The following is a 25,226-nucleotide window of genomic DNA, read 5'->3' as shown; positions in this document are numbered from 1 at the left end:
AAAAGTCTTATAATGGTATTTAAAGCTGCAATAATTCATTTTTTTAGATGTAAATGTAGTTTAGAAGTTGTGTTACCAGTCAGAAAACCCTCCCCAGCATCATCCAAGGAACAGGCAGGTGTTGCATTTGGCTGGAAGTTAATGATGAAGTATGCAGAAAACAATCATATTTCTTATACTGTTCAGAATGAAAGTACTAATTTTGCATGTTTAGCAAAAACCAGATTAATAAGCATTTTAAATCCAAGCAGTGGGGAGTATTCTGTAACTCAGTTAACATGTAGTTACGTTTTTGCAACAATATGGACAAACTACACAGCTGTAGCTAAGGTAGAGATTAAAAGATGCACTCACAGATCATGGCGGGTTAAAGCCTACGAAAGGAGGATTGATGCAGATTGTGCAGTGTGATCCACTTAGGTACGCTAACTCCATCTGTCTCCATGGAAAAATGACTTCCTGTGTTTACAGGAAGTGATCATAGTAACAAAGGAAGTGCCACCCCTTTCAAGGTACAAGTCCCAAATAATTGTAACTGTGTGTTATCTAATTACTTTACGTTTGACCAAAGTCATTTCATATAGTTATCTCCCTACTTTGCAGTTCCTCTGTTTTGGTATCTTATGCCAAGTTTTGAAGAAAGGTATAAAAAGGGATTTTTTTGGGCTCAAAGCAGACGGACAGCAACTGGTAAACATAGTGAAGCATTCAGCATTTTAGGAGCCAGATTAAGGGTCTTTGAGCACCTGAAAAAGCGCTTGATGAATAAAATGTATTAGCACTACTATTATTAGATGAAAAAGATTGGTAAAAAGAACACTAACAAACACAGCATTTCATTCAGAGGTTTATTCATTCATTATTTGCTTTGACCAAGCAACAACTGTTTTTATAAAAGAAATGTTACATGAGGGCAACTCGGACAATACAAGGAGATATGCATTTGGTCATTGGATTGATAATCCAGTCTCTTTCAAAACAAACAAAAAAAGAAAATCTCAATTTATATAACTTAACAATAAAAAAACAAACTATGGTCACCACTTTCTTTTTTACAAAGTCCGCAATAATAATAATTTATAGGCTTTAATACATACCATTGCTTTCTATTATTCAGCTTGGTTGTGAAAGCAGGGCTTGTGCTGGAGAAAGGTGTGTACAGTACCAAAATGATGGCCGTAGAAATCCCTTTGTTAGAACTTGTGAGGTTGTTGGGGAGTGAGCGCAGGTAGGAACAACAAAGGCTGCTCAGTTGTCTCCGAAGCCTCCTTCCCTCGCTCTCTCTCTTCCCAGGGAGTGGGTATCGTGTGAGGTGTGAGGGTCGCGACTGGTCCAGAGGTTCAGAGGTGCGATTAAAAACACAAGGAGCGGGCCCGGCACTACCCCACAGCTACCCTGCCTGGATCAGGTGTATAAAAAACACATGTGGGAGTCCTCAACCCCTACTGCATAAGCAAACAGTGCCTGGGGATTGGCTAGTGCGATAGATTTCATTATACCTCCATAGGCACGCTAACAGGAATAATATAGGGTAGTCCTTCTTTTCTTTAACTTCTCTTCACCTTTGTGTAGAAATACCATTCACTCTCAATGGAGGCTGTGTGTTTTCTGGTTACAAAACAAAAACTGTAAGTGCAGATTTTTCTTTCTATTTTTACCAGTTTGCACATTCAAGACATAAAGAAGGTCAACAAGTCACTTTGTGCACTCCCTCTCAAAGTCCTTGACCATATGCACAGTATGGGTTGTCCAAAAAAAATAGCACAATTTATGGAGGAGTGTACATTTTGACACACATAAACAGTACCTTAAAGATATACATACAATTAAAAAGTCAGCATACAGAGCCAACTTCAGTTTCTCCCATAAGTCCAACTCGATTTCCCCCAGTTTGAAAACTTGGCATCGTTCGCCGCAAACGTTTTTAACATATGCATGTTTCCTTAATAGAAAAGACTGTCTTTCCATTGGATGACAAAAGAAGCTCTTACTGTGGTAGGGTTAAGTGAAACCAGGTAAAGAAGTTTTGACCAGAAACAAAACGACCACACATATACACACTGACGGACACAAATACTTCCAACTGTTGCTTGGCTGACAAACAGATAATACTGAAATGCATTTCAAAGACAGACAAAACAAGGAAGCTAGAGGGGAGGAAATAAAACCTTTAAGTCTGTCCTCTGACTTTTTGTAAACAGCAATTTGAATGTAATGCTAAACAGCTGAGGGCTGAGGATGATTTTTTTTCTCGTTAACTCAAGACTATCTGCACAAAAGGCAACACTGTCCACATAAAACACTGATAATGCTAAGTAAAAACATCCCTTTCAGGTCAAGTCATTCTTCTGTCGGAACAGATACTCCGGTAGGTCTATGTAAATCTGTGAGACTGTGTGGGTGAACGTGACATTATTTGGGTCCAGCTGATTGCTTGTGCATGTTTCAGCAACTAAAAGAAAGGAATCTTTTGCTGGATAATGAAATCTAAGGCCGACATATGGACAAGAAGGAGAAAATTTTGCTGCTGGCTAAGACAAAACAGTGTTCGGTTTACAGTCAAAATGAAGACTCCAGTCAAAATAGGCACAATGCCTTTAGCGAAATACTGCTGGGTACTTTTTTGAGAGAGAGAGTGTGTGTGTGTGTGTGTGTGTGTGTGTGTGTGTGTGTGTGTGTGTGTGTGTGTGTGTGTGTGTGTGTGTGTGTGTGTGTGTGTGTGTATGCCTTAGATGGTGAGCTCATTCAGTCCTTAAGGCACAGGCTGTAATGGGTAGGTTTCATTCAGAAAACCAATCCTGAATCATGACCTAACATACTAGAATATTCCAAAGAGGCACCTCATTATCTGTACTTTGCATTGACCACAGTCGGCTAGTTATTTGTCTAAATAACAAAAGGCACTTTTGGCGAAATACACATTTTTTTTGTAGAATAAAAAAGTAGGACATAAAAAAAATCATACTCATCAAAAATAAGTTAACATTACAAAAGTGTCTTGTCTTAAGAAATACTGCAGTGAAACTCATCAACATTTGTCTTCCAACCCAGCAAAGAAAATGGTGGTCAAGGCACCTTTTGTACTTTTTCAGACACCAATAACAGAAAAAAAAAGAATGAGTTCTCTTTTTGTTCCAGACTTCCTCGCCTCAAACACCCCCTCTGTAAACGACAGTTCTCTTTTCACTTCTTTGGGAGTTTCATTGGACTCCGGCAAGTCTGGTGAACAGGAATGTTTGCTGGTTTGCATAGAGAGATGTGGGGATGATGTCAGCACTAATATTTCTGCATCAGCGGCACTTTAACAGTCTTGATCTCTGCTATATGGGAGGACTTCTGGATGATGCAGCTGGTGGTCCCGGAGTGGCTGTCCTTACCCTGCGCCAAGTTGGTCAAGGCCATGGCGGCGTTGATCTCTCTCCAGTATGTCTCGTCCTTGCCCTTCACTCTTTCCTTTTGCGCAGCTCCTACGCCAACGCTGCCACTGATGATCAGAGGAAGACACACAGGAAAGAACACAACACAGAGTTAGAGGTCAGCTTCAGCTTGTAACAATTCAAAAATAAAGGACTTGATCTTGGCTCTGGGTAACAAAGAAACTCACTTGTCACATTTACTTGATCCATGGTCTGTGGTTTCTGAAAGTACAAAAACAAAAAAAAAGAGGTTATTTTTGCAGAGTTCTCCAGGGTCATTGAAATGTAGCTGAACATCCAGGCTCAGGAGGTGTGTGTGTGTGTGCGTGGTCCTGTGTGAGGTCTGTACTGTAAGCGTACAGCCTGTCCTGTGCAAACATGTGTTGCTCTGTTTTCTCTCTTCACTCAGATGCTTGACAAAAAGGACTATTTGCAAGGAGCCGTCAAGAAACAAGGTGACTAATAGGATTGAGTTGAAAGATGTTTCTTATGACTCATAAACTCCATTCCCTAATACTTTGTTGGAAAACAAATGGGCCCCGGCCAACGTAATTGAGTTGTCTGAGGAAATCAGATTGAAAATGACTGAGCGTAAAAGATTTGAGTGGGAATGAAAGGGCAGCAAGTGAGTCAGTGAGAGAAAGATGGATGTCCGCTCTCCTTTTTCACTTTTTCAAATTAGAGCAATCTCTATCTCATATGTAAATCATTATGGGGGAATAGCAGTCATTAAACAATGAAACCAAACTTCACTTCAGGCCAACCACGTGTTTACTTCAGTGTGATGTTCACTCAGAGAGAAAGACCATGTGCACATTGGCGTGTGTGCGGGTTGATTTGTGTGTTTGCGCTGAACCTGTCTTCAGTCTTGTGTCTAGCCCTACAGACGTTTTTGCCCAGCAGTCAATATGATGACACAGTCTTGGCGCTTCTTGAGGCATTAAAATAGAGCAGAGCATCTGGATTTCTTAGTCGTGCAGCCTCCAGGCGCTCTCTTTAAGTAAGCTAAACAAACAGTTCAGCTTTTTAGGGGTTCAATCGTGACCAGGCTTATCAATTCTAGAACGTTTGAAGAATCTACCTCAGGATTTCCATTTGGTCAAAAGGTACCAAAGAGTTCATCTTTACCAGGTGCTTCCGGCAACAATGACTTCCTGCTTCCTTGTATTTACTTTTTATTCATATGCCACTTTAGGGACAGCCAGTGTCTTGCGACCTTGACTCACATTTCCCAATAAAGCAAATGACTAACCCCGAGCTGGCGTTTTTTTACGATCCATTCCTGAAGCCACCATAACTGCAAGACAACATTCAACGGGCGTTCCTGAGCTTTCCCCTCTGCTAATCTACACCCTTCATTTTCACAGGAATTTCATTCCCATGATTGTTAAAACTGGGGAAAAGGTTGCGCAACGACACTGTGTTAAGGGTTTAGCGCCCTTGCAGACAGCCACAGATACAGAGTGCCAAGACTCCGAACTTTTGGAGACATCGCAAACAAGATTTAACCGTGCTGCTTCATCACCTCTAACCTCGCCAAAACGCACTCAAAAGATCTGGATCCAGCGTTCTTGTTTTCGCAAACTGCCATAAGCGCCTAATTATTCCAAATACTTTGCTCTGTTCCTCCCTTGTTTGTCAAAAAACGTTTTCCATGTATCGCAACATTTGCTGACAGAAGTGCGTTTGCAGAGCCCCGGGCTAATATGAGCCTGATTATGACATTTCCTGTTCGCTCTGTAATCGTTGTATTCCACAGAGATTGATAGACTTCACTCTCAGCAATTTTTCTCCTGTTGATGATTCTTAGACCGAAGAAGATATGAATGTGTGTGTTGGAGGGAGATAAGGACATGATAACCTAGAGGTACAAACCGCAGAATGAGATTTCAGTGTGTCAAAGGGCTCCGAGAAAATCCACACATTCTTGTCTGACCACAACTCCCCGCTGACCTATCTCTCCCGCTGTCTTTATCTTGCTTTATCAGCAGCTCCTTTTTTCCTTTATGGATATTCCTTAGGTCCCTCATTTTTTGTCCGCCTCTTTTTTCAGTGCTTGCTGCAACAAGTTCTAATATCCGTGATCCAGGTAGTTGGAGACTGACCATTCTCATGCAGCCCAGCCAAAACAAATGGAATATTTCCCGTCTATGTTTGAGTAAGGGGTGACTCAGTGCTATGTCAACAATAAGCAATTCTTCCACGTTTTCAAAGCTGTTTTTCAAACCCCTTGATGTAATACATCCCTTCTTTATCTCCCACGTTTTCTTATTCTCTATTTCCTAGCCATTTTCTAATCTTCTAAATTAAGCAGCTGTTTCTTGGCCTCCTTTTTGAATATCAGCTAGATTGGTGAATGCTGTGAAGGCATCATCTCTGCACTCTATCTCATTGGACGGTTGCCTGCACTTGGAGGCGGAATGGTCCTATGTAAAAATATGCATCGCTATAATCACAGCTCTGTAATTACAGGCAATTACACTGTTTTCTTGTGTTGTTTATGTTGCCCCGAAATATATTAGCTCGGTGTTTACTGCGGCAGAGCTCGGTGTATAGATCGGTTGGTTGCAGAATCAAGAAGGTCAGACGCAGCAACTTAAAAGACAAACAAAATGAGGCAGCCACTTTACAGATGACCCTCACAGAACATTCAAATAAGTGTTATCTAAGACCACCCTTGGACTAAGCTCCAGTCCCTGCCCTCGGGAACCTCGGACCCCGGGATCTGACAGTGCACCACTGCGAACAGAAACTCCACTTCCAAACTCTGTGCCTCAAACATCAGAAGTGCCAAAGACTCAATACATCTTCAATAAATCACATAAGGCTTTTTACTATGTATCCTGCTTTTCTCTGTGTTATTTCTTTTACTTTTTTGCTTTACAGGTCTGCTCCTGAAAACGTTGTTGCCTTTGGGCTCCACTGGCGGTGGGGTTTCCGCGGACCGCCAAGGGGGAAAGCTAAGAAGTTTGATGGTTTCTGGCGTCACCCTGGAAGTCCAAAAATACTAACTCACTTAACATCGCCGCAAGGTAATGAAGGGAGAGCAATAAGAGGTCAAAAAAAGAAAAACCGGTGTAGTTTGGTGAAAATGAGAGAAAACAAGCGGGGACGGACAAATTAGAAAGGGAATGAGGTTACACCTGTTAAGACGACTGCGGAGGAGAGTGGTTGGCTATCATCATTACCATCTGGAGCTGTTGTTAGCAACATACAACAATAAACAAGGCAGGCCCTGTTGCACAAACCAAGGGCTGGGCTGAATTAGACAGACAAATAAACACACACACACACACACACACACACACACACACACACACACACACACACACACACACATACACATACACACACAAACACATTTTATAGGACATTTACGTTTCAGGCTTTTAGTTGACGGTCTTCTCCAAAGTGACTTAAAATAAGCGTCAAGTGTTAGGTCACCAAAAATCACACCTTGCCCAAAATAGGACTTCAATGGTTTTACGATTTTCCCATGACCACAAAACAACTTAATAACGTTTTGAAGGAACAGCTTGAAAGAAAATTGATACAGCACCACTGTCATATCCGAGACTTGCATCGATAATCTCATCTAAGTCACAGAAGGAGAGCAAATAAGAGAATTGATGCTAATAAATTTGTTTGTCGCTGGGAAGAATGTGAAATGCATTTACTCTGACCGGAATGAGAAGATTATTCCACCACTGGAAACACACACACAGATCTAAACTCAATTGTTGAAGTAAGGAAATGAGCTAAGCCGATTTCCCCTAAAGCACCTGATGAGAACCAGAGTGGCGGAGCAGACTCGACAAATCTGCTCGCCGGTGACCTGTGCAACCGCAGAGCAGGTCAGCACGAGAGAACAGATCATCACGTGGTTACGCTGCTCCTTTCCTTTCCGGGAACAGTCAGCACTTACTGTCATCACAGGTGAGTCAGAGTTCTATTTCACCTCCAGCAAAGTGTGTGTCACGAAGCTTATGTGATGTACTGTGAAATCACATTCAAATAACTGAATGTGCAGATATTTGACCCCTTCCCAACAAATGATGAGCGCTGCAGGCGATGTCTATTGATCCTATCTGTGATTTGACACCAACCCAAGCCACCGAGCACATGGTGCGACACCAAGCGATCACTGACTGCCTCCCCAAATCGGACTTTTATATATTTCTGTGCTTTTTATAATGTCAAGAAGAGTCTGTAAATGAAGTTAGGGATGCCTTGGCAGTCCACTGCAGTGTGCTCGGCCAACAGTTCTTTAATATTACCCCTCCCAGCCATTTCTCTTTCTCCCTCTCTCTTCGCGTCTCAACAGGCGGTGAAGGAGTCTGAGTCTGAGGCGCTAAAGAACCAAACTGTCATTTCCACTCAGTTAGCCAAAGACATCATACACGGCGTGAATTTAATGCCTTCTCCTTTTGCCCTGACAACACTTTCATCACTCACTGAATCCTTAGCTTAGATTAATTAGCTCCTACAGTATTATAAAGAACATACACACAGTGACAGAGCCAGACAGATACTGAGCCACTGCCTAAGAAGTGACTCTCTCATTTACTGCCTTTCTTTTTCTATGTTGCTTTTTTTTTTTCCATGTCTGCCCAGCAGATGACACACCAGTGTGTGTTTATGTGTATGTGTGTGTGGCTGTGGTGGTGCAGATAACCAAGATCCGAAAAAGAGGATTACGCTTTGTGTCTTCTCACTAGATGGAGAAATAATAACAGTGTTTGAGACATTTAAGCACTGCCAGGTTGTCATTGTGTTTACGATTGCCAGTAAACAGAGTGTAATCAGGGCCCCTGTAAATCAGCCAAAATGAGAAGAGCGTCTCGACCGAGAAGTAAATACGTTGTCATGGCAAACGTGTGTGCGCGGACTGCCATGGTGTCATGGACGAACTGAAGAAGGCTCATCATGAGGAATCAAGAATTGGGATTTGGCGTGACAGCAACAGATGATCAGGAAAGATTTAAAAAGGAGACAGTGATAGCATTTGAGGATCAGAGAGCTCATACTTCAAATGCTGATTTAATGACACGTGATGATGAACAGATGACCACAGATACTAAACAAGAGATACTAAACTGACTCGTCCCGATTGAGCTATCCTATAAGTTTCCCAAACAACATCCTCAGGGAAGGTTTGTTGTTGAACAAACACATTAGGAAAAAAAAGCAAAAACCACAAGTAAACATTATTTTGAATTTAAAGTGTTTTCATGTGCCCAAAAATATCCTTTTTTTTCCAGGATCTGGAGGCCAAATGATATGTTTGCGCTGCACTCCCTGCATCATTATGTTGCAATTCCTCTCAGTGGTAGATTGAATTGCCCTCTCACACTCTAGGGGGATTTCTGTGTATGTGTGTGTGTGTGTGTGTGTGTGTGTGTGTGTGTGTGTGTGTGTGTGTGTGTGTGTGTGTGTGTGTGTGTGTGTGTGTGTGTCGTGCACTCACTATGTCACACCTCTCTGCGCTCAGCTCTGTCCCGTGGGAACACAATGGCAGCCTATTGTTCTAGACACAGCTCAGCTTTTAAAATGGAAACAATTTGTGTTTTATACGGGCCGGGGCAGTGCAGCTCGGTTTCCCTGACTAGGCAGGCAGCTGTGTTTTCTGATGACCTGAATGTGTGTGTGTGTGTGTGTAACCCTTAACGCCTTGGCGTGCTGATGATTTAAAAACTATCAGGTTGAGAGGACTCATTATTCTGCTATGTTCTATGTTAGGGAGTTGCGTATAAACAGCGTCTGTCCCGATGTTTGTCTGTTAACACTTCTCCACAGCATGATCACTGCCCTCAGCCTGCTGCTGTCTTCTGTTGGCCTCGCACCCAGCCTCGGTTTAGTGGTCGGAAGCCAAATCTTCCAGTGACAGAGGTTCATCAGGGTTTCTTTTTTCTTTCCTATGTGTTTTTATCCACCTTTCCATTCGTATGGAGCTGCACCACAGCTTAATGCCAGGATTATACCTCCCCTCTGCCAACTCCCAGTTGTTCCCACTGTTGCACCAGCCACACCCTGCAGGACACTTCCCTGCACTCCATATACATCACTGAGGACTCCACCACTGCTCTAAGACATTTATTTATATATAATTATTCCGTATTGAATAGAAAATTGATTTAAAATTCATGTTTTCGACACAAATTAGACTTGAAACACACCTACGCATGCATAGTTACACAACAAAAATGTGTGTTCATTCACACTCTTAAGGGTTTAACTTATAAAATCCTAAACCCATGCTAATCTGCAATATACCGTGTTCATTCTGAATAAGCCAGTTCAGCCATATTACACAATATCATTTTTACATACCCTCAGTGAAATGTAACCACTAAGACAGGTTAGATATCTACCTCTCACTTCTTCTCCTTCCCACCAATTCGTCTGAAGTGAACAGAATTTCCTTTTTCCAAAAGTTACATTTTAAAAAGTAACTTGTCCATCTAGAAACAATGTCCCTTTACCCTGTTCTGAAGGCTGCCACAATATTTGTCATTTTCTTCGTTCTCTATTGTACTTTTTGAATAGCTATTCACCACAGCATTGACTACATTGTCATGTTACACACTTTTAAATGTGTCCAAAGAAAAGAAATAGGCAAGCATGTCCATGTTAAATTCACCACAATGACTTGTATACGAAAAACACTTTGTGACATACAGTAGGTTTTAAGAAGTTTGTTAGGGTCCCTTACTCATATTGTTTTCTGCCAGAGAAAAGCAGGTGGCAGTGAAGTCCCTTGACCATACAGCAAAACAGGGAATCTGAAAGAAATTCAAATATTCCGAGACTGCTGTTGCAAGAAGTACCAGCGTCCAACAAAAATGATCTTTATGGCCTGACAGCGAATGAATATGAGCTTTTCCTTCACCTCAATTTAATTGTCTTAACTTGCACATAAAACTAAGTCCTATGAGCTGTACTCACTGACACGTCTTTATAGGCGAATTACAACACACATACTTGCTCGCTCTCAGTTCTTCCAACCACTGTCTCTGTGACTAAGCCAATGCCACCATGCTGTCTTTCTTCTCCCACCAGGCCGCCGCTGGACTGGATAAACTTTACTATGCAGATCTGGATGGAACACATGGCTCCCTCCTTCCATCTCTTCTCATCCCTTCCTTACTGATTCCTAAAGCCCAACCTGAAACCAGTAAAGGTTTTGGCAAATTCTATTCTCTTGGAACAACAACCCAGACCCTACCCTTTCTGTCTTGACTTTCTCCTTTCCTATGAAACTGTGGAAAGAGCTAATCGTAGCCAGTCTATCCGCACCTCTGGATTCCTAAAATGAGGCGTACTCATTCATCACCGTAGGGGAGTGTCATCGAACAAATCCGTGTCAAGCATTGTCTTTCTGTTGCTCTGTGGCAGTAAATCACAATGCTGCTCATTAGCTAGCTAACATGACATCAGAGTCTTAAATCAGCTGCTGTACAAATCATGAAGGGTTTCTTTTTGGGAGAGGAAACAAAAAAGGCATTGATTATAAAGTAAATCTAGTGAAGTATTTCTAGTTAGTAAGAAAATATGAGAAAGGCCATGAAAGAAATGTCTTCTATCCCAAAAACAACCAAAAGTGACAAAAAAACATTCTAACATTTTAACTCAAGACAAGAAATCTATCATTTAATTTTTCCACATTAAGATTCCTTCTCTTCCATTCACCTGGGCAACTCCAGAGCTATTTCAGTGCCAACGAACTCTCCAGGATTCAATAACTGTCTGGCACACTCACTGTGACCCCTTTCTAAAAAGGCCCGTAGGATCTCAGCGGCTGCCGTCAAACACTACTGTTTTCATTGAACCAATTTCTAAGAAAAATATGAGTTGAACGGCACTTGACAAAGAAATAAGTCTCCTAAATGTTGTAAAATAAATAAGACTTTGTACAGTATGACCAAGAGTCTCTGACTTCATGTGAAATGCAATACGCATATTAACAGATGAAAAATGTATAAAGCCATTTTGGCATTTTGAAGACTTTTTTTTAAGCCATTGCAGATGGTCGTGTCCATTTTGAAATGATTGGAGTAACTTCTGTAGGTTAATATTAACTTTTTAATCAAATGCCATCATCAGGTCCAAACATGTTAGCACGCCAATGATAGCATTTAGCTCACTGAGTCACTAACATGGATGTAGACTCAGAAACATGTTTATTATCTTAATAAAATAGATGTGCTTTCCAAAAAATACATTTATTGGAAACTTGTTGGTGGCCACTGACTTGATTTCAGCTATTCATACTTTTCCACATCAATAGAAGATTTGGCAAGCCATCTACGTTCACCATCAGGCTACTGTACTCAGCTGTAACCAGAGCCCACAAAAGAGAGAACCTGAGAGAATGTACCAGTGTCAACCTCATGTAAAAGTTCTGACCGAAATCGCTCCATTTCTGTCCGCAGAAACATTCAAGTTATATCCCGAATAATGATCTATATGATATCGGACGGGGCGAAATCTGGTACAGAGGGAGAAGAAAAACATTGAGCCAGATTCCTGCCATTTAATATCCCATTAAAGGGTAATTTGGCATGAAACCCCTGGCATGTGTGATGGAATTCTACTGCTCCTTGTGTTCAATGAAATTCCCCACAGGCTTTGAACTGAAGGTGTGTGTGTGTGCATTCGGTTGTTTGTACTGGATGTGTGCATGTGCTTGTATGCGGCCTGTGAATGGTACATGACTGTGTGTGTGTTTTTTCAAGTGTGTGAGTCCTTTCTAGCCAGAATAAGTGTAGTTTTCCACTGGCGTAAATCTACACTCTCCATCTCCTGCCACGTCTGACTGCCCTCTGTAGTCACAGATAACACTGTGGGCTCAGGCTGCGGCCACAACAGCCAACTGGTCCATTACTGGACCTTTAGCCAATGGGATGATGGTCGCCAGGCACGCCACTTTTGCTTTGACCAATCCCGATCATTTTACAGGCAGGGATTCGTCCAAAGAATGTGCCAAAAGACACTGTTATGCTCTTTCCTTCTAGTTCAAATTCTTTTCCTTCCTTTACTGCAGATATTTTGTCATTGTCAAAAAGAGTTCACAGAGCTTAAATCAGTCTTTTTTCCTACTGATATATCTAGAGGTTTATGCTAATTCCGCAACTCACGGAAACATTTTCCCTTATTATGAAAACACAATAAAAGTATTTTCAAAAAGGAATGCGTTCACTTCAGAAATATCTGGAATGTGCAGCCACAGGCGTAAAAAACAGGGGAAATGATGCAAACCCGAGCTTAAAATGATTTTCTCCCTGCGTCTCTCTCCTTTCATTTGCTCTGTCTGCGTCGGCGAGATCAGATGTGGAATTAAAATTTCATTTCTCTTTGTTTCGTTTGTTCAACTGGGCGATGGGATCCGAGGGCCCCAGCAGGTGTTCCGTCCCATGAGTCAACACCGCCTCGGAGAACTTTCCATGTGTGGACTCAAAAGCTTCTCTTGCATGTAACAGAGTAACACTTCTGTAAAAGTGCCAGAGCCCGAGAAATCCAAGAGGGAGACGTCAGTGCCAAGAAATGATATTAACCATAGAGATAAAATAGTTACTCTCTATTAGAAACAGCAGGCCAGCCAGGTGAATTAATCCTTTTTTTGGGGCTTTCTCTTATTAAAATCTGGTAAAGAGGGAGTTATAAGTCTCACTTGGTCTATCCATGTCTTTCTTCCCTTCTCCATGTGTGAGCCCCAGCAGGTGCCTGGATGTGAAAAAGCCCAATGTTAGTTCAGGTCACAGGGTTTCAATTCTTCGATCGGGAGGGATTGTAACCGTCACAACCGCTGATGCATCTCAAACACACACAGACACACAGACACACAGACACACAGACACACAGACACACAGACACACACACACACACACACACACACACACACACACACACACTCCTTCATGCTCGGATAATATGAAACACATTTGTCCATAAGACGAGCTTTGAATGAAACACAATAAAATCTCTTCCACGCACAAAGACCCCGTCTCGTCACTCCATCACCTTAAAATCCCCCGCCCCCCCCTCCCCCCTGTCGTCACTGCCAAGGCTCTACAGAAAGTGAAAACATCACTAGTGGTTGTGAACAAAGACGCAGTGTTCTCATCTGAAGAACAGATCTGACCTTGATTTTTCACAGCTTAGACACATTTGTAACAACCGTAGTTTAACTGATTTGCAAGTTCATGACACCGCGTTTACAGCTGGGAAAAGATCAGCATGAAAAACACCGCTGTGAAACATTTCAAGCTAGTTTAACGAAAAACTACACGGTCCTGCGATGCCCAAGATAAAGACAACCCTCGGTGACTGTCTCAACAAGCAGCGTAGTTTTTCTTCAAACTATGAGAGCTTTAAGATTAAAACAATGCATGCTGGGAAGGCTGCTAATATGCTCTTCTTCTAAGCTAACGTTTGGATTTCGCTCATCATTTCATTTAACTCATTTTCATCTGACATGTTTTTTTTAATTTAGGCTACATCAATGTCAACCTAATAACAGTTAAAAATGAAATTATTATAAAGGATTAGTTGGTTCTACTTAATGATTGTATGTATTTCTGTGATTACATCTCATTTATCTACATTTACTGCTGTGCCATTTATTTCTGTGAGTCATTTGGAAAAGTTCACAATGTTTAGTCACGATTGAAATGTCCCTAAATAAAAACATGTGCTCGTAATAAAGTCCATAAATGATTATTTCCCTCCAGTAGAAAACAGAAGAATTTGTGCAAAACCATTTCTAGGCAAAAGGGTACAAAGCAGTTCGACAAAATATTTTTTAAAAAACAACCCCTCTTCATCTGGTTTTATCTCACTCTGGAATGTGTTTTTCATTCTTCACAATGAATGACAGAGAACGACGAGGAAGCCGAATTCAGGGACATGAGCAGCAATACTGTAAAAGGACCTGAATCAACAGATCCAACATTGTTGCGCAACCTTTTCCTGTTATTACTTTTCCTTAAAAGTGATACTGCCTTGGTCTAAAAAAAGATATTTCACGGATCGCACAGACTGCCGGCACACAAACACACAGCCCCATTTGCCTTGCCCCTGCTCTCTCAGCGGGACCTCATGGCAGGATCAAAGGCATGCCAAACAGTAGTCTGAAAGTGAGCATGCTCCACATGGCCTTGTTGTGTCTGGCCTGCTAAAGCCTGGTCAGAAGAGCTGGCTGGGGGGAATTCCTTCTTTGATCAGCTGCAGAGAAAGACAATGTTCTTGTGTGTGAGTGTGAAGTGACACTACATGGGCTCCTCCACTGATATGTGGATGTGCGATAGCTTGTTTTGGAGACAGTGAAATCTAATAGAACAGTTATTACAAAAGCTCGGGGCCCTCTGTACCGCATCTCCATTTCAGAAGTAATAAGATTCACACCATATTGAGGCGGTGGAGAAAACAGTGGAGTTGGAAATATTGGACCAGCTGCAGGAATTAAAACAAAAGTGCAGATGGAGGGGACGAAAAAAGAACAAAAGTGAGGGATGTCATGTGTGCGAGGGAGACTCTTGAAAGGGAAAGAATGCTAAAAATGTGGCTCCTTACCAGCCCGATAAACAAAGTTCGCCTCGGCTTCGGAGGAGGACGGCGAGAGCAGGTCGTCGTCGTACTCGTTGGAGCTGAAGGAGCCGGAGTGGTTCCTCTTGCGGGCGTCCATGACGGCGTTGGCAACCATGACGTGGCGCAGAGAGTCGTTCAGGTAGCGGTGCAGCAGGCTGCTCTTGTACTTGGGTGGAGACACGTAGTCCTCGGTCAATGAGGCGGCAGAGCGCAGGCCCGCTCCCATGCCCATGCCCATGCCCATACCCATACTCATACCCATGCCCATACCCATGGCCATGCCCATACTCATATTCATACCCATGCCCACCATGGAGGAGCCCTCCTTCTTGATCACACCCGGGTACATTGGCTTGAGCTCCTCGGGGCCGCTCTGTGTCCTCTGAGGGTTGTCACCATCTACGCCACCATGGGGAAAATCAGAAGAAAATCATTCAAATGCATTGCAGGAGTACATTTTGAAGCAAAAGGCATCTTTTCTGCTGTTTTTACTCTATCAGATCATATTGCTTTGAATATTTCTTCCTATTTTTAGCCTTTTTTGCTCACGTGTTTTCATAAAATGTTATCTCACGTACAGATTTGTATTTATTCCTTTTGTTTATTGATGATTTCTCTATGGATATATATTATATTTTTATATTCTACAATTCATTATTGCAATGATTCCATTTGTTAATGTGGGAGACAGTTTATAGTTATGTAATGCATTAAGGACCAGTAAGCGCCATTGTATTTATACCACAGCCCCTAATAGCTATTTTTAAAATTCCCATTCTTGCACACTGCAAATACATTAAGTGGCAAATGACTATAACATCCAATAATCATGCCAAATCATCATATGAGCATACAGCAATCCGACAGATTTCTCCAGCAAATACTTCTCCAGGTCAAATCTAACTCAGTGTGCATTGAATGTACATCCGCACTGACTCACGGTCTGGTTATTCTGAGCTAATCTTGAATCTGAATAGCAGGGCAGGGAGATTTTAACCTGGCGCTCCTGCCCCGCTTTTGGCATCGTCTCAAGAGCAGAGAGCCCAGCGAGACTCTGGACGCATTACCAGAGCATAGCGGATGGTAGCCTATTTCCTCTCCATCAAGACCACATTGCCCCTCTATTCCCCTGCAGAAATAAATAATTTCCAGGGAGCTCTGCGGCAGAAAAAGATTGAATTAAAGCAAAGGTCTCTACCTGATGAAAGAAAGAGTGGAAGGATATCTGAAAAACCAGATATCCTCTGGCAGGGGGGAAATCAGGGAGAAGTTCACTCGAGATACTGTCGCTGCCAAGACTGTAATTTTGTAATTTGGGCAGGTTGGACTTTTTGATTCAGCCTGGGCCAAATTAAAATTATAGCTCCCACTTATCAGAAACACATGGACGTAACATACTTGCTCTTTTTCCCTTGTGTACTTTGAGGTAGAATTCAGGGAGTGCTTCAGCCTCTCTTCTGAAACCACAAACGCTATAATAAATCTAATCATTATAATCCCATAAGAGTGTCCTTTTACCTCTAGGTCATCCACCTTTTTAAAATAAAACTTCCTCTTAAACACCTACATGACATGCAGGAAACAGCATTTTTCTCTCTACAAAACAAGCTGGACCATTTAGGGACAGTAAGAAGAATGTACGCCGAGTCAGAGGGGTCAGGTCTGGCCCCATAAATAGCCTCTGGAACAAAAGCATAGGCTTAAAAAACATAATGGAGGGCTTTTTAGCGCATGGGTTAGAAGTGGAAGCAGGCTGCGGATAGCTTCATAACCATAATGTGACAGTGAGAAGAGTCCGGGAGATATACAGAGCCTCTGGTGGTACAGTGGCCTGTGGCGGACACAATGCAAACACCGTGCACACATTCCTGTTTCAGCCACACGCTTCAGCCTCTCCTCCTCAAAAATGTAATTAGAGATCACTGACACCACAGTGCTCTTCCTTTCTGTTCAATCTCTCCCTGAGTGAGTTATGTATGTTTCATATTTTTTTGCATGTTTTCAGTGCTGTCAGCGAGTAGCAAAAGGCAGTTGCTGTAAATACACGGCTGACAGAGCTACTCATTTTCTGGGACTCAGAGGTTGGCTCAGCGGGGTGTTTTAATGACAGCGTGCCGCAGCCCGCCAGGCCTCGGCGTCTCTCGGCTGGGTCACACACTCACCATTTATATACACCCAGAACATGGCCCTGCATAGCATTTCCTGCTTTAGGGTTAAGGGACATTGCCTGGCCTCTGGCTTCATTCAATGTCATAATGCTACATTTGAGTTTCAGGGGCAGAAGTAGTATGATGTAAGGAGATTATCCTGTCTGTACAAAGATCATTAGGTTCAAACAAGGGTATGTGACCAAGTTATAACTGAGTTGAATAATGATCAGTTATGCAAACATTTGCACCATGATTACTAAAGGTCAAACCCTGCCAATATTAAAGGGGACATATCATGCTCATATTCAGGTTCCTTTTTGTATTTCGGGTTTATACCAGAACACTTTTACGTGCTTTTTTTGTTCATAAAACAAATTATTTCTCCCATACTGTCAGTCTGAATGCACATATTGTCCCTCTTTCTGAAACGCTCCGTTTTAGTGGCTATTTATTTAAAACCCCACCCCGAGATTGTTATGAGAAGGCATGTGACATGGGAAGGAGTGCTAACTGAAAAAGGCTGAAAACTGACTGGGTAATGTTAGTTCACAGTTTGTAGGCAGTCCAGACACACAAATGTAGCAATGACAAAGTGATTGCTACATGTTGTCATTAAAAGTATGTCCCTTTTAAGTGATTAAAATACAAATCTAGATTTTTGGATAGATTAAATAAAAGAAAACCGAAGAATAACACTTATTTACCAGATTTGGAATACAACCAACCATAGCTAAAGAGGTCAAAGGTCACACACTAATCTATAAACATACCACTGTTTATGTGCCTGAAAATAAAGGCTCATGAAATAATGATAATAATGACGGGGCCCATTTTTAGCCGCCTGTTTTAACTTGGAATAGAACTTGGAAGAGAGAAGGACTTGGCTTATTTGAAGCTAATGTACTGCAGGATTCTGGCTGTTCTGGGTTTGTATCCTCATGGTTGATTGCATTTATTGTAAAAAGAAAGCTTGCGATAAATGCTAAATTAAATGTAATGTGATTTTGGATGCAGCCGATCCGTACCGTCTGAGCAGCTGTCCTCGCTGCTGACGCTCAGCCTCTCGGCGTTGCCCTGGACATATTTGTTGTAGAGCTTGATCCTCAGCGCCCAGCTCAGGTCTGGCTGCCTCACCGTGTTCTTCAGTCGCCTCCTGGCATTCGCAAACCAGTTGGATACCTGAGAGAAAAAAAGAGCAATAGGAAAGAGGGAAGAGACAGCAAATAGAAACATGTATTACTGAAGGATTCCAAACAACTCTGCTTCCCTTAGCTGAATGACGACGTCTGCTCTCTGCCTGCTTCAGTCTCACTGAGATAAACCAAGAGGCAGGAGACAGAAGCAGAGTCAGGTTGCACAGCAGCCCTAAGAAACATCCCAGACACTTCACAGAGACACCCCAGCATGCATCTTCACTACATCAACGCCATGTAGAAACATTAAACACCCTCCAAACGATGAAGGGCCAGAGAACGCAACGTTTCATTAACCAATGTTCCGACCCAGATGAACGTCCCCCGTGCTTATTCTGGACTCCCAGCCTCCCTCCAATAATACATTTTTTTCCAACACTGTCTTCAAGATGCAATAAAAAAGACACTCGAGCCTACGCTCTTCCTTTCACTGGGAAGGGAGACCATTAGATGTTATACTAGAATAACTTTTCATGCTCAATAGACTTCAAGCGGCTTATGAAGGGGCTGGGACAGGGGCCTTATGCTAGAGTACTTATTTTTCTGATCCCCTCTTCCAGTATCGTGTTTCTCGTTAACTAAGACCATCCCACATCCTTTTGTCTCGAGCCCGGCGCTGTGGCACTCCAGGGGGAAGGCGGCATCTAGTACATGTGGCTCCGCCGGAGGGGAGGCGAGGTGAGACGAGGCGAGGCGTGGGACGGCTCGCTAATGAGGACTGGAGGAAAGATGGCTGTCAATGGAGTAGGAGAAAAGACATGGGATGGCACGCCTGCTCAGATGACACCCAAATAGATTAAAAAAAGGGGGAGCCAAACCAGCTCTCTCACCCGTGCCCTGTCTGAACTGTATGCACCGTCGATCAGACAGCATGCAGGCACGGCGAGGGATTTGAACAATGATGGAGAGATGGCACTGTCATATTAGCACAAACTTTAAAGAAATAATTTACAATGTTTACATGGAAAAAAGGGGCTGTTTTTGCTAAAACATGACAGATTTAGTTGCTTCAAACACCTGGTGCCAGGTTGGTGCTTCCAGGGGAAAATGCACAGGAAGTGATGCGTTCTACATTGCTGGCAGCGGTGGATTGATTGGACTAAACAGTGGAAGAAATGGGCAGTTTTAACATTCCATGAATAAATAGGCAGGGAGAAGAGGCCACTGGGGGCTGCAACTTACAAAAAAATGTTAAATAAAAAGATTAGTTGATTATTTTTCAGATAATCCATATATCGTTTACTTAAAAATATGAACACCCAGCAAATGTCCTAAAACTCAAGATCATGTCTTTATCTTTATAGTTTATTGTCACCATTAGTTGAAAACCTAAATATATATGTTATTTATAATTGCATATTTGAATATTCTTAGCATTTTCATATTGGAGAAACAGCATTTAAGACATTTTATTTGATAACTTATGTGATAAATTGATTATAACACATTTTAGAAAACACTTTTCTGTCAATCAACTATTTAATAATTTGACTTAGCAAACTCACCGCATCAGTAACATATAGGGCATAATAAATAAAGGGTATAGTAATGTTAAATGTAAGAAATACCTAACAAACATACGCACAGAAAAAGATCCCCCGCGTTGGAAAATGTGTTGAAAATCATTCACCTGCCTGTCATCGGGATCATCCCCCAACCTTTGACATGGCTGCTGGTATTTGGGTGTCAGCTTTAAACGTATGCGTGTGTTCGCTGCACAGCATCCCGGTGTCCAATACAAAGCATTCCTCTGCACTCTGCTCGCCCTCACCAAAACAAACAGCTCCATCAGGCTCCCCAAAATGAGAACCAGATTAAGCATCGTGGCCGGCGGCCCAAAAAGCCGCCGCAGACTTTGTGAGGCCGTATCAGTGACCTTGTCAGCCAGATGATACTGTACACACACAGCTGCAAGCGCCAGACACACAACACACTCAATATACACCACCGGCTTTCCCTCTCAGTGGTCAGTTACTTAAGTCTGGGTGTCCACTGTACTCTTGCATTATCAGTAGAGGGTGCAAAAGCATATGAGACGTATATATTTATTAATACAGAATTACTAGACCTGGGGTTCCTAGACTGCAAGATCACTGGGCTCAGGATAAGTATGAGATTAACCAAAGAAGAAGAATTAGGAAAGACTATTCTTTTACACAATTGTTTTTTTTCCCTACTATTTTATTATATAAAATCCTCACCTGTTCATTCCCCAAAAATGTACGATACAAGAAATCGAAATCACATTTTAGGTGTCATAAGTCAAAAAGATTGGAACCCTCTGACTTATATAACTTCAATTATTGTTTACACTCATTTTGTCAAATTTGAGTGAAATAAAAAATAATTTCTACTAGGAAGAAAGTAGAAATAAGGTAATTGCATGAGAGTGGAAAAATAAACAGCTCAAAGACGTTCTACTCACAGCCTCCTTATTACAATTCCAAGTCAAAATCCAAATTTCAGACCCAATTAGGCCAAAACTCAACCACACAAATCAAAGTTCACTTTTTCCCCCTCAGTGATCACACTCATGGCTGCATACTATGTTTTCTTTATTTACTTTAGTATGATAAGAACCAAAAAGGGGACTCACTTGGACAAGGGTCATTTGCGAACCGAGGGCCAGCAGGATTTTCTCCGTCTTGGTGGGGTAGGGGTTGTCTCGGTGCTTGTAGAGCCACTGCTTGAGCGGCCGCGCCATATCCTGCAGGGCCTGACGCTTGTGTCGGACTTTACCGCCGCTGGGACGACCCCTTTGGAGGAGAAGGAAGAAGAGCCAAAAAGTTAGCCAAAAACCACACTTAATAATGCATATAGAAATAGAACCTATATAAACCATGCATATCTGAATTTTGGAGAAAAAAATTGGTTTAAAATCTAAACCTGGACTGGTCTTTTTTGTCCAGCACAATTATTATAATTTTTTTATAATAATGCTTTGATTTAATTTATAATCTACCAACACATAATGCAGGATTTTGTCTTGCTTTACAATTATAAGATGGAGGATTTGACAATCTGCATTTATCAGAAACATCATGTGTTCATCATATCAGATAAAATGTTGGAGGAAAAACCTAGATTTAATTTGATCAATTCAAAAATGTGAGTAATATCTGGTTTTAAGTCAAATTAGGGAAACAGGATAATGTTTTTTTAATTGAAGTAATATTGTGCAGCTGAAAGTGGAGTCCTGCGTGGACCAGCATGTTAGTCATGACACATATGCGGACAACACTCTTTACAGTGTGCAATTTTCTCACCCAAAGCACTGCAATTAAAGTAAGAAAGGTTGGATTAAAGAGAGAAAGACATAGCAAAAGACAGAGAGGGAGGCTGAAGCAGACAGAGGCAGAGAGAGAGAGGTACACGCAGACACAGATCACAGTTTATTTTTCTTTGCGTGTCCCACAAACCGCCAGCACATTGTTATAAAACAAACAATAACGTTGTGCTCAGACGCATACGTTTTTTGCCAGATTAACATTTCACACCCAGGAGAAGTGGACCAAGAACAATGTAGCCGGGTCACATACACAGCCAAGCCACCACACAAGGGACTGACAAAAAAACCTGAAATTATACTTTTGGTTTTCTTTTACAAAAAAAGGGCTATGACACATGTCCTAAGGATGCTATAAAAACATCACAGCAGGAATATATATTTTGGAAAAATAACTCACTTTGAGTCCAAGAAGTTCTCCTATCCAAACCTTTTTTTGTTGTACTTTTAGACATATATATTCTAAAGTTCAAAATCAGTCACTCAGTGGTGAGTAAAGGCAATGAAGAATATTGTTGTGAAAATAAAGAACAGATATCAGGAAATCAGTGTGGATGTCTAATTTAGCAGGACAGATTTGATCATTTCGGAAAAGGAATATTAACTGTTTGTTCCTCTTAAGCAGCCTGATGGTCCTGGTGTGTGAAGGACTCAGGCTCACCTTCCTCCAGGTTTTATGAACCTGTAGATGTCAGTATGGTGCTGCGCTCTGCTTCTCCCTTTATCTCACCAAAAAGCTCCACTGACTGCAGATGTAACATATTTTAGTCTAACCTCAAGTCTGCCTCATGTTCTACAAATATTTTCCTTGTAATCTAGATCAGTAAGAACATCCGTAAGGACATTTCACTCCGTGTTCTGAACTAAACAGTGAAACACACACACACACACACACACACACACACACACACACACACACACACACACACACACACACACACACACAACACACACCTCTGTTTAAGAATTTAGTGTTCTTCGTTAACACTGATGCTTCCCTAGAGGTGACGTCTCACAATCACGTCAGCTCATAACAATCTTTCTTATTGTTGAAAGTTAGTCCATGAAGAGGCTTTCTTTCTGACCTAATAAACATGCAAATAATAGCTAACAAATAACAGAGACAAGATATTTTCTTACACCTGCTCCAAGTCACACAGAGAGAGAATAAAATATATGATTTAAAGAAAAAACACTTGGCTCCTGTGTGATTGACTAGACCACACAGAGAGTTAAAGGGCATTTTTATTTATTGGAAACAGATGTAGACTGTAAGACCCACTACTGAACACGGCTGACCTACTTATTAATTTCCAGATTAGCTGTGAACATCAACACCCAAACGAGGACCAGATTGGAACAACGATAAATATGAATTGCCTGATCCATCAGATGCTGTTGCACTAAAACCACAATTAAAAAACATCCGGACTAAACTCGAGTTTACATTTTGGGATGCAGATAAGTTAGTAATTGCAGGAATAGATCAGAAAAAATCAACTTCCTATTTTGAAGGCGATCATTTGTATGCGTAAATGCGCAATTCACGCAGGAGTTATTGTATTAATACGACATTGAACAATAGGGACTCAATGAGTATCATCGACATACAAAGATCATCAATGTAATTCTTAAGACTTTTTACCTAAACACGTTTTTGAGCTATATATTTTTTCCCCGTCTTATTTTGGCATAAACATCACAGAACTTTGATAACGAAAATCCTATTTTTACGCCACCTCATGTGCTCACCTATGCTGAGGAGCCCCCGAGGTATTGTCCATCATTAAGCCTGGACATGTTACCAAAATATCACATTAAGCGCAGCAGAAGGCTCCACATACCCGTTCCGCCTGTGTCTGATGGCCTGGTTGTCTCTGATGCCATGGTTGCTGGAGAGGAGGTCTTGATGTTGCCCGTCGATCACTTCTAGATAATTTCTGCTGCTCATTTCCACCTCCTTCGCCTTCTCCTCAAACAGGACCTGGCTACTCAGCTTGTTAAAAACAATGGTGTTCATCTTTGGCCAGATATGTCCACGATCTCTCCAAAAATATATATAAAAAAAGTCAAACAAAAATCACCTCGGGTTTGTCACAGTGTCCCCGTGTCTCTCCTGTGGAACAAGAGTGGATATTTTACAAATAAAGCCTAAAACTAACAACCGTGATGCAGTCGTAAACTAAAATGAAACTTTTGGTGGCTGGAAAACGTAAAAGAAGAATATTTCTCCGGGAAAACAAGCATTTCTCTGATACATTCTGACCCTTCTCTGGTGTGTGATAAAGTTGACCTCCACTAGGCTATGTGTCTGCTCACACAAACACAGTGAATGAAGCAGCCTGCAGAATGTCTTAAGCTGAGGCGGGCCGTGCGTAACTGCGCTGTTGTGATGCGTCATTATAAGGTCGCTCTTTGTAAACATTTGGGTCTGCAAGTGCAATGCATAAAAAGCGTATTGTAAAACCTAAACAATCCAAAGAATTTGCACTTAGTTTGGTGTGCACTAAATGGTTCAAATACATTTGAAAAGGGGGCAAATATAAAAGGGAATATAATGGTTATCAGTGCAGACAGCAGCTGTATTATAACGTATTTGGCTAATGAGTGCCACAATAACCTATTATAACGCCCTTTTAATCTCCAACCCATGTTAAACCCTGGAGTCACACAATTCCACTCATTCTATTTCATTCAATTTTACATATTTTCAACAAACATCTTGTGAGAACATATAATTTACTTCAGTAAATCTACAGTAGCCTCCCGACTGGGTGGTTAGGCTTGTAAAATCTTGATTTGGGTTTTAAAAAATGTGTTTTAGAATTCCAAGGATGTTGAATATTGCTGCCATGTCTCCTCTGCTCTGCGGTCGCGTGTCACTACAAATCCTGCATGATTTATTTAGGTCGGTGCTCTCATTTTTAAATGCAAAACAAACAAGTCTGCAGACTGCAGGACTGTGACATTTTTGTTTTCCTCTTCACTTTGAATTCGTCTTTACAGGTTGAATATTGAATGTGTCACCGGGAAAGATGCGGTGCCATCAGCAGCATCCAATATAGTGATTAAAAAAACAAACATAATACTGGCAGTGAATCTTGAATTCATTTTGAATTTAGGTTGTATATCTAGGCTTCACTTCAAACTACATGTCATAATAAAACAGCACCTCCATTCAAAGTTTGGTAAACTGGCTTTAAGTGCGCTTATCCCTCACTACATCCCTGGTTCCAAATCTCGGAATCTATTCCTAAAATAGTGTGTCAGTGTATCTCGGTGACTTACCTGTCCCGGGCCCCTCCTGCGTCTCTCTGCTGTGTAGAACAATAATCCTGTTTCCAGTCGCCCATTCCCTGCTCACATGTTCCCGTCCTGAGATCCTGAGCTCAAACCACACGGACCGCGGTCTCCTGCTCGGCTTTATCCAGCGACCTGCTCCGCACCGCCCGGGACTCTGAATATCTCACCCTGCTCATGTTTCCTAGTACATAGCCCGAGCCTGCGAACATACTGTGGATGCTTTACGCCGATTCTGGGGCCGGGGCCAGCGCAGGGGGAGAGAGGGAGGGAGGCGTCACACTGCAAAAAGTAG

At 41.8% G+C, this 25,226-nt stretch overlaps 1 protein-coding gene across 1 annotated transcript; it reads right to left on the bottom strand.

Annotated features, from left to right (window-relative positions):
- Window positions 1-834: 834 nt before the first annotated feature.
- On the bottom strand, window positions 835-25,018 carry mkxa (mohawk homeobox a). Its single transcript, XM_063912237.1, has 7 exons — window positions 24,920-25,018; window positions 23,476-23,747; window positions 20,942-21,101; window positions 18,178-18,331; window positions 14,988-15,401; window positions 3,605-3,638; window positions 835-3,484 (listed from the first exon to the last, which is right to left on the bottom strand). The coding sequence occupies exons 2-7, from the start codon at window positions 23,649-23,651 to the stop codon at window positions 3,277-3,279; spliced, it is 1,146 nt and encodes a 381-aa protein (XP_063768307.1). The 5' UTR covers window positions 23,652-23,747; window positions 24,920-25,018; the 3' UTR covers window positions 835-3,276.
- Window positions 25,019-25,226: the final 208 nt, after the last annotated feature.

Source organism: Eleginops maclovinus, chromosome 21 (genome assembly GCF_036324505.1).
Source record: "Eleginops maclovinus isolate JMC-PN-2008 ecotype Puerto Natales chromosome 21, JC_Emac_rtc_rv5, whole genome shotgun sequence".
NCBI classification, from domain to species: Eukaryota; Metazoa; Chordata; class Actinopteri; order Perciformes; family Eleginopidae; genus Eleginops; species Eleginops maclovinus.
This window is presented reverse-complemented; position numbering and strand designations above follow the sequence as displayed.